The 10,780-nt window shown below is 40.8% G+C and overlaps 1 protein-coding gene across 1 annotated transcript; it reads right to left on the bottom strand.

Moving 5' to 3' along the window:
- Positions 1–1,244: 1,244 nt before the first annotated feature.
- On the bottom strand, positions 1,245–9,644 carry LOC123974595 (ubiquitin carboxyl-terminal hydrolase 11-like; the record flags this gene model as incomplete). The annotated part of the gene is given in 9 exon segments (XM_046055413.1): positions 1,245–1,348; positions 1,456–1,659; positions 1,745–1,839; positions 4,875–4,958; positions 5,079–5,303; positions 5,387–5,545; positions 6,982–7,155; positions 8,402–8,501; positions 9,619–9,644. Coding segments are annotated over 9 exon segments (1,171 nt in total), but the record flags the coding sequence as incomplete, so codon positions are not given.
- Between the last annotated feature and the right edge of the window lie 1,136 nt (positions 9,645–10,780).

The following is a 10,780-nucleotide window of genomic DNA, read 5'->3' as shown; positions in this document are numbered from 1 at the left end:
ATGGAGTGATACATCTTGTTTCTAAATGATCTTTGTTGGGAGTTGCACATGCTCAGTTCCTAGTTAAGGACTACTAGCCAATCAGAAGCAGAGAAGGGCGGGTCAGCGAGAAGCCGGTAAACAGCTCGGGTTCAGCCGTACGTGTTGCCGACCGGCTCGGCAACATGGACTGGAGCGAGAGTTTCAGAGCGGTGAGTTATTAATCTGTATCCATAAAGTTTTAACTGAGCTCTGTCTCTACATCACAGGAACAACTTTATGTCCACTGACTGCCTGGAGGGTAGCTAGTGTTTGGAAGGGAGAGGAGAGCTGTGTGCTGCAGCTCGCTGTTTCTGAGGGCGTGTCGGAGTCGCCGCTTGGCGAGCGTTATATGAGGCGCATTTAGCTTTCATCCCTGTGAAGTCACAAAGCGGCTGGACTAGAAACGAGCTGTTTTCAGTTCAGAGCAGAGTTTTCTGTGGGAGATGGGAACTCCCTTTGGGCTTTTTCACTTTGCAAACCTGTTACATGCACAAAAAAGATATATAACTAAATAAAAGGAGAGGGAAAAAGCCAAAAACCATAATACCACCTCTTTAAAGCACGTTCCCAATCTCAAACGATAAAATCCATTGACCACATTTAACAAAATCCTTCCAACACAGACCCACATTATGATACTTTAATAAGACTCTCACAATTTCTTTCTTTTGGTTTGTTTTCTTTTGGCTTTTTTGTAATCTAAAACTGTTTCAACGCCGTTTTCTCGCCTTTTATAGGCCTTTTTGCTGTCTTGGTTATGAAGTAATATTTTCCACCGTGTTGTCCACCTTTAGACGGCCTGCATTACAACACGGGGCGCTTTTTGTAGTCCATCTTCAGAACGTTGTAGTTTCATCACGGCAGGTCACGTCAGTAACATCCGGCGTCGCATAATTAAGTCGCCTAGAAAAGAGCAGTCGGATTCTCTGAGCCCCGCCGCCCTCTTTTCCTGAGTCCTTATGGATTATCCTTCACATCTTTCCTTGACCTCGTGACGTTTTCCATCGAGGTCGAGGAGAGGCGGTTAGGAAAGGAGATGGTTTTGACTTTTGAGATGCAGCCCTATGCTGCGCTGTGATTGGCCAGCTGTGTATTCGGGACGTGGCTAAGCGAAGGGTCAATTCAGAGACAGTACTCTTGTACTGATTTTGTGCTGTTCAAATAAACATCATTATTATTATTGTTATTAATGTGAAGCTTGTAGCTGCAGGAGGATACGTTACCGTCACTGATGCCGTTGGTCTGAGTCTTGTACAGCTCCTCTTCGTCATCGTCTTCTTCCTCTTCCTCCAGCTCCTCCGAGGAGTTCGGAGGTCGCACGTAGCGCCTGCGCACAAACAAACACACACACCTCAGTAATACACACTTTATAGCAAACCAACAGCAAACAAAAGGGTAACTTCACTGTAGTGAGTGTGTGTGTGTTGTACTCACGCCAGCCTCTGCAGGAACAGGTTGTAGAGCGCCTCCTGGCTGCAGCTGCTGCGCGGCACGCTGAGCAGCAGCGGGTGTCCGAACAGCGTCGTGCCGTACGAGCTGCTGCCCGAGCCGTAATCTCTGTAGTGAGAGCGCTCCCTCAGGTAGAGCGCCAGCAGCACCTGCTCCTCCTGCTGCTCCTCCAGCACGCTCAGCTCGTACCTGAACGCAGCGGCAAGTTAGTCTCATCTCGTGACCAAACAGTTCAAAGACAAACAGCTGATAAAAACAGTCGAGGTTTTCTCACACAAAGATGTCGTCTCGGTCCAGGATGCAGCTCAGAGATTCATCAGCGTTGTAGATCTTATAGAAACGATGGTTGAACACGTCAGCTACCACCATCTGAAACACACACACACACACACACACACACAGTCAACACCTTCCTCCTCTGATCCTCACCGTCAGGTCTCATCAGTCCACAAACTCTGGGCTCAGATAAAAGTTCACAGAGAAATACAAACAATAAGTGTGACAAGTAACAGTCACACGATAAAAACAAAAGCTTCAAGAGACAAACAGGTGACGACGAGAGCAAAAATGTCAATTAAACAATGAGATTACAAAAAAAAACAACTACAAGACAATGTTTATTTATTTGATGAACTATATGAACTGAACTCACAACACACAAGCCTAGTTTTATTTTTTTAATTGAAAAAAGTTTTTACACACAAACACACATTTACCGTTTTATTTACTTAATTTTTTTTAAACACAAACACACTTTTACCGTTTTATTTACTTTATTTTTTTATACACACATTTACCGTTTCATTTATTTATTTATTTTTTAAACACAAACACACTTTTACCGTTTTATTTACTTTATTTTTATTTATTTTTTAAACACAAATTTACCGTTTTATTTACTTTATTTTTTTATACACACATTTACCGTTTTATTTATTTTTTAAATTTTTTTTAAACACAAATTTACCGTTTTATTTACTTTATTTTTTTATACACACATTTACCGTTTTATTTATTTTTTTATTTTATAAACATAAACACACTTTTACCGTTTTATTTACTTTATTTTTTTATACAGACATTTACCGTTTTATTTAATTTTTTATTTTTTTAAACACAAACACACACCGTTTTATTTACTTTATTTTTATTTATTTTTTAAACACAAATTTAGTGTTTTATTTACTTTATTTTAAACACAAACACACTTTTACCGTTTTATTTACTTTATTTTTTTATACACACATTTACCGTTTTATTTATTTTTTTATTTTATAAACATAAACACACTTTTACCGTTTTATTTACTTTATTTTTTTATACACACATTTACCGTTTTATTTATTTTTTTATTTTATAAACATAAACACACTTTTACCGTTTTATTTACTTTATTTTTTTATGCACACATTTACCGTTTTATTTATTTTTTTAAAACACAAACACACACCGTTTTATTTACTTTATTTTTATTTATTTTTAAACACAAATCAGCATAATGTTTAATATGAAAAATGTGAAAGTGAAAGCTAAACTGCTATTGGCTCCACAGCGAAGGAGTTACTCCCAGAAAGGAGAGTGACTTTCTGGGGGGGCTGTAGCTCGACAGCATAGCCACCGGTGTGTGAAAGTGTATGAATGTGTTCATTTCTGTTCCTGATCAGCAGGTGGTACGTTAGCCTCTGCTCATCAGTGTGCGACTGTGATGTAGTGTAAAGTGCTTTGACTGGTCGGAACAACTAGAAAAGGCGCTTTGACCACACCACAGCACTGAGATGGCTCTTGTTAAGGTCTTCAACACTGACAGTGGCAGAATTTCAGTTTTAGTATTATTGGATCTCAGTGCTGCATTCAACACGGTCGACCACAACATATTACTAGACAGACTTAAAAACTGGGTTGGACTTTCTGGCACAGTACTAAACTGGTTTGAATCCTACTTAAAGGACAGGGACTACTTTGTGTCTATAGGTAATTACACATCTGAGCTGACAAAAATGACATGTGGAGTTCCCCAAGGCTCCATTCTGGGACCTCTTTTGTTTAACATTTAAATGCTTCCACTGGCTCAGATTATGAAAAACAACAAAATGTGTTTGCATAATTATGCAGATGACACACAGATTTACATAACCATTTCACCAGGGGACTATTATCCCATACAGGCGCTGAGTGACTGTATTGAGCAGGTCAACAATTGGATGTGCCAGAATTTTCTTCAATTAAACAAGGATAAAACTGAAGTTATTGTTTTTGGAGCCAGGAAGGAACGATTGAAAGTCAGAGCTTGACTTCAATCTGTAATGTTAAGAACCACAAATCAAGCCAGAAATCTTGGTGTAGTCATGGACTCAGGCCTGAATTTGAGGAGCCACATTAACACAATTACAAAGATTAAAGGACTTATGTCTCAGCAGGACCTGGAAAAACTTATCCATGCATTTATCTTCAGTCGACTCGACTACTGTAACAGTGTCTTTACAGGGCTCCCTAAGAAATCCATCAGACAGCTGCAGCTGATTCAGAACGCTGCTGCTCGAGTCCTCACTAAGACTTGTTTTTAGCTTTTTATCATTGCTTTTAATTAAATATTTAGGATTTTTCTTTTTACTGATAACTTACACTGCACTGTAACTTTTACTGTCCGGTTTTCTTTTTCTTTGTTTTTTTAGCTTTTTATCATTGCTTTTAATTAAATATTTCCATTTAGCTCTTTTAACCCTGATTGTAACACTATAACTTTTTTATATTTCCCTGTTGCTTTTATGCTTTAGGTAAAGCCAAATTTTGCTTTGTAAAATGTGCTATACAAATAAACTTGCCTTGCCTTTACAAGTAAAGAGCATTTACTTCAGGGGTGTGGAAGGGGTTCGTTTACAAGTGATCAGACAAAAACATTAAGTGCAAGAAGACGGTAACAGCAAAAGGAGAGGCAATGCAACAAACTCATTTCACCACCTCAAGCAGAAGCACCAGTACAAGGAGAGAAAATCCGTCGTATCATTAGAAAATCATTATTGCAGAAATACTATGAAACTTCCTGAAGTTGCTTCAGGGCCATATATCGCCCAGCCCTAATGTCTAGTTTACATTTTTAAGTTACAGTGATGGGTATTGTGACACTCATGAATATGCAGTAAAGGTTCAGAGTTTTAGAGAAAAATAACACAAATCCCACCCACTCTTTGTGGGTCACTGATGTCTTTTTAATCAGATTATGTTCTCATTTCTTCTAAAACATCTAATCTTTTCTACACAATCACAAATTCCTAACGCCGATTTTTTTGTCACAGGTTCACACAGGCTGACATGAAAGCACTGGGATTGAACTGATCTCTGAACTACAAACTGACCTTTATTTGAGCCCATAACTAACTACTGTTTAACAGACTTAACACACTGACCTGTGAGGGAGGTACGTTGGTCATCTCAGACAGAGCAGAGCAGAGGTCGGACACTTTTCCTGCTTTAGGAACCACAACACGATGCTGCAGACACAAACACATTTTACATCATCTCCATAATGCTGTCCGATACTCTTCAGAGAGAAAAAGCTTAGGGAACACTGCAGGAATGTCTCCAACTCTGCATCAGGTAGAAAGGGTTACCTGTGCGGGTTTGGCGTAGGGGTCCAGAGAGACGAAGAAGACCTCCATGATTCGCTCCTTGCTGACAGGAAGTGGGACGCTCAGGTAGCAGAAGGGGTCGAACGTCACAGAGATCTTCCGGCACTCCGGACAGACGAGCGTGGACTTGAAGAGGCCGTGAAACGTGTCGACGATCACAGAGTCGTTCCGCCGCCGGTGGTTACGCCACGCCTCCTCTGCCACTTCCTGTGGGAGCGGAAGGAAAAAGGTGTTTGCTACATTTGTTTGGAGCCGTAGAAGAAGCAAACATATGTTTAGTAGCAGCTCACCTGGTCTGGTCGTCCGTCTGCGTCCCGCAGCTCGATGTACTCTTTGTTTTTGACGCGGTTCAGGTCTTCGTGCAGTCCGTCCAGCAGGAAGGACAGAAGCTCCTGACTGTCGTGTTGCTGGTAACCCAGAAACTGAGACGCAAAGTGACCCACCTTCGTCTGGGAACACACACAGACAGACATTAGGAAATGCAATTAAACACAGGCATGGTAAAGCATCACATCTTTTTCTTTTGTCAGTTAGCCTCACAGTTTTATAGTAACTGAGACTGAAGCTTCGGTCATTAAAAGACAGCAGCGGTGATATTCGGATTCCAGATGGACGTCCACTCTAAACCAGCAGTCACACCAAACAACTGCCTTTAAAATGGATCTCTCTTCCCATTTCCTACTGCTATCAAACTGTCCTCCATAAGAAAGGGCAAAATGCCCCAAAATATATCTTTTAAAAAAAGTAGCTGATCACACAATAAAGCTGCTGTTTATTACGCCAGAGAACACAAAGTGACTGTAGTCTCAATGCAGCAGGACAGGATTACTCACCTGGGAACCAGGTAGCTAAATTAAAAGTCTCCTCATGTTTCAGTACAGCTAAAGACGGAGGTTTAACCAGCTGAGACTCAGCAGAGTAACCAACGTCTGTCAGAAGAACGCTGTGATACATGATTTAGTTTTTCTTACTGTCGGTGCAGACAGGTATCTGAAAACACTAATATCAATGTGATTCTTCAGGTTAAACCTGATTAGTGTGGATGTTGAGGTCTGTCACGCACGTTGAACCAGCTCTTGTGTTCCATGTTAAATCTACTCACTGACGTTTGCATCTTTTCAGGATGCTCCACGGTCCTTCAGAGCCTTAAACCTGCATTCTTTCTAACGGCCAGCAGGGAGAGATTGTAGTAGTCAGATTGTATAGAAGTCTGTGAGAAAATGTTTCTACTTGTCAGCTGATTTATTCCCTCAGTAAACACTTTCCTGATGAGTTTATGGTCTCAGTCGCTAGTTTCAAGTCTTCTTCAACACAGCATGATGTTCATTTAGTAAATTATGGTCCCATTTAGAGGAACAGAGACCAGGAAGCAGGGGAGGCTTCAGGGCGGGGCTACAAGCTGATTGACAAGTTGCTACCACCCTCTCATCCATATATGGTCACTTCTGGTTCCATAAAAACACAAGACGCCGACGACCAAAATGCCAAACTCGGGTCTTTGAGCTGGAGAAAACTGTCAGCAGGTTTTTGTTGCATTTAAAGCTGCATTTCACTGAGGAGCAGTCAGTAGCAGCAACATTTCTGTGTTCAGCTCTGTGGTTTGGAGTTTAGTTTCACTCCTGTTCTGAGTTTCCCCTCACAGGCAGCTGCCTCGCTGATCTCTGATCTGCTCCGTCTTCTGTGAAACTAGAGCTGAACGTATCAACCAGGATATTAACACACAGCCAGTCTTTGTGTTGGTGAGATAACAGTGTACAGCCGCTGCCCTCCTGCTGGGATCCGCTGGTATTATTGAGCTTCTGTGTTTGTTTATTTATTTTTTTCCCCACATGTGAAACTGAGATGTGTGCGTAATCAGTGACTCATCGGTTCAACGTGACGGTACCTTGAAGACTCGCGGCACCACAGAGTAATGCCTCCCGGACCACATCTGTTTGATGACGTCAGCGTAGGCCTCGGCGATCTCCCCCTTCATACCCAGAGGGTTGGTGAAGTTCAGCTCCTCCAGGTAGGAGCTCTGCAGGAAGTACTCGGTCAGAGGGGGGGTGTTACTCAGACACTGCAGAGGGAAGACGAGGAGACGGGAGGAGTTTAAGGTTAATATAGGTGCCGGGGAGTGAAGATTAGGGCTGCACGTTTTGGAGAAAAAGGTCATATTGCGATTATTGTGGACAAAATTGTGACCGGGATTTAATGGAACAAATGGTACCGTGAGTCTCTTTGCTTGATTATCAAGAAAAATGCACAAAATACTGACTTTAGAAACGTGTATTTCTCAACACAAACAGACAAAGTTAAACGAACATAAGAAGAAATACCTTTTTTGGGGGGTCACCACTCCAAAAATTCAGATTTTGTCACAGCAGCTTTTTTTAAAACATTCAACTCTGCTGTGATTGGTGCAATGCGGCTTGTCGCATGTGGGACAGATGCACAAATTTTTATTACTCTAGTTGAATATTAATTCCAGTTACAGCTGTTTCATTTCTGTGGGTTGTTTTCATTCATAAAATCCTTGTGAAAGAAGAACGCTCTCTATTGGTCTCTAATCTAACATGTCAATAATCACAGAGTTTAAGATTTAAAGATTTGCCATAGTACGTCAAACTTTTTTATACCCCGACCCATCCAGGCTGGGATTGGTCGGTTGACGAAAAGAGACACTGACGAGCACACTGGCTTTAAAAAAGTGGAACGTGTTTCAACAAAAGGCACCTGATATAAACCTTCCTTATACTCTATAAACTATTTTCTTCTCTCACTGCTTCAGCTGCCGACGACGCATCTCTGTCTGTCAGAGCGAAGCTTAAAGTCTTTACTCGCACACGGGCCTAATTGATGAGATTTATGAGCAGTGAGCGGGTGAATCTGTCGCACTGCAGAGCCCTGTGTGGGCGTGGATATCGTGAGCAGACGCTAGTGTCACTCACACTGCACACCTTTTTGTTTAATTGAACGGCACCCTTCTGTGAGTGGACCTGATACCTGATGAACGCTCCTACCATGCGGGTTTGGAAGAAACACGGGCGGCCGAGTTTCCTGCAGCCTGTGTCGAAATCTGAGGAGCAACACTGACACCAGCCAGGTGTTTATTATACACCGAGCAGGTTTCATGACGCCTTGTAACCTTGAAGCCTGTTAAAAACCCCGTTAGAGAACTTTAAAAGATGCACGAATGTCAGAGCTGTGTGAAGTTTGGACCTGCCACGTTTCTGTCTACATCACTGATTACACAGTAGTGCAGTGTTTACACTCCAGTGAGTGTCTGAGCTTCAGGGTAATGGGGGGAGGGGGGGGTGTCAGACCTGTAGAGCAGAGTTCATGAAGCAGGTGTTGCCCAGGTTGGTGAGGCCGCAGACTCCCGGCTGCCCTCGGTACGAGTCCTGCTCCTCCACTGAGTTCCTCCTGAAAGAGCAGAGCCCGCGTCAGCAGCAGGTTCAGATCAGACGGACATCAGACAGTTCAGGTTTACAGTTTGTTCACACGGAAAAGAGGAGGAGCAGCGATGCAGGAAGAAAAAAGATTTTGTAGTTAGTGATTAGGAACAAAACAAAAACTAACTATTCAGCCCGCTGACAGCAGGCTGTGTGTGTTCAGGTCTTTATTCTGGTTGTAACCTGCAGTCTTTAATGACCACATGGCGTTCGGACATTTTACCAAGTTCATTTGAGAGTCTTTTATTTCTAGCGAAGGCTGCAAGATCGTCTTTTTAATTTCACATTTAACAAAGAAAGTTGAGCTGGGCACTGTAGCCTGACGCGCACCTGGTTTCTGAGGCTGATCTTCAGGGTTTCCTACAGTGTTTTTATAGCAGAGGCGGCGCGCCCTGCCTCAGGAGACACAGAGATTCTCGGGGGATATTTGTTTCGTTACAGTTGCTCACAAGGCAAAAAAGAAATAATAAGATTATATTTAGAAGAATATAAAAATAGGATAGTGGAGTTATGTACAGTATAACACAGCATGCGACAGAAGTGTAATGAACAATGTGCACTAATAATGTGGATCAATCCCTAAACATGGCAGTATCGGGACAGATAAAAACAGAAACATGGGAGATGATACATTTTTTGTGAAATATAATTTCATAAATGAAGGCAAACCAATTCACCTTTTATACCGATATCTGAAAAAATCTGAACAATAGATAAGAAAGAGTCACTCAGACACCAGTTTATTAGGTACACTTAAACTAAAGCAGTCTAACACAACAGCCTGCGATAAATCCTCTTTCATGAAGCTTATAATGATGTTAGTGTTGAAACTGTTTCAGAGACTCAGGATCATTTGGAGGCAGAACTCTGTGCGGCTGTTTAACTGTATTCAAACACACAGACAGCTGTTTCTGTTACTTAGCTGCCCTCATCGCTATAAATAGAGTGGATCTGCCGCAACGTACAGTTTATTACTAAAGATTAGTTCTGGTTAAAAAAAACCTGTAATGGAGACATATTTTCACCTTTCTTCTAACTTTATTTGATTGACTGTTCACATTGCTTTTTAAACGTGGCCCCTATCGGACCTGGTCACGGCCTGAAAGTGACCCATGTGCCCAAAAGAATAGCAAGTCAGAAGCAGGTGTCGCACGCTGTCGTACAGAGGTCAACATGGAGGCCATTTTATTTTAAGTTGATTCGGTGGGAGAAAGGGAATTTGTGAGCAAATGAAAGCGAGGACGAGGAGAAAGAGGGTCACATTTTTAATAATGGCTGTTGTGGAGCTTTTTCGTTCAACGCGGCTCCGTCTAGCGCAGAATTGACTAAAACACGGCCAATCTAGAGTGACGTCTTTAAGTCACTCCTCAAATCCCTTTCTCTGATCGACAATAACAAAAGCCACAGATTTATAGACCGTTATAAAAGTATATTTGATAAGATTCCTGAAATTATGGTGGTTATTTTATCCTTTATGTATTGTATAATGAATTTACCCTTTTTGTATCCCGTGGCTGGTTATTTCTTTGTATTCTTTTTATTTATATTTTTCAATAGTATATAATTATTTATTTAGTTTGTTTTTCCCCGTTGTGTTAGCTATCTGATAAGGATAAGTGCATTTTTTTTTTTTTTACAAATGTTTTGATTATGCAGATTTTTCATATGCATATATATTTGTGATATGGGAAATGTCTTGGCTCTCGGACTTTGTGTTTCTGTATGTATCCGACTATTTTTGTAATTTATAATAAATAAAGTTAAAATAAAATAAAAAAAACTGCTGTTATGTCTCGAGCGTCAAATCTGATTTAACTTAAAACGCGATGGATAAGAAAACTTCATTTTTTACTTTTTGTCTATTAATACGTTACTGTTTCATTTATTCATTTTACTTCTTTTTTTTTATTCACACACACACTGTTTCATTTATTTACTTTTAATTTTTGTTTTATATATTTTTTATTAACACACAAACACAACTTTTACTGTTTTATTTACTTATTTAATGAAATGTATGAAATTAATAGTTCTTCCAAACTACTTGAGTTGCAGACGGCTACGCTCGGTCCTGTAAGTACATGCAATAAAACCTTCGTGAGTAAAAAGACAACACTTTATCAATACACCTGTGTGTAGATAAACATGTAGAAAGGTTCATTTAAACTGCTCAGTCATGTTATGAACAAGCACAGCTCACGTTAGCTTGGCAATAAGCCAAATGTTACAAACAAGCTGAATAGAAAGCCG

This window comes from Micropterus dolomieu, linkage group LG08, assembly GCF_021292245.1.
Source record: "Micropterus dolomieu isolate WLL.071019.BEF.003 ecotype Adirondacks linkage group LG08, ASM2129224v1, whole genome shotgun sequence".
NCBI lineage: Eukaryota > Metazoa > Chordata > Actinopteri > Centrarchiformes > Centrarchidae > Micropterus > Micropterus dolomieu.
The sequence above is the reverse complement of the archived record's forward strand: the minus strand, read 5'-3'. Positions and strand labels throughout refer to the sequence as shown.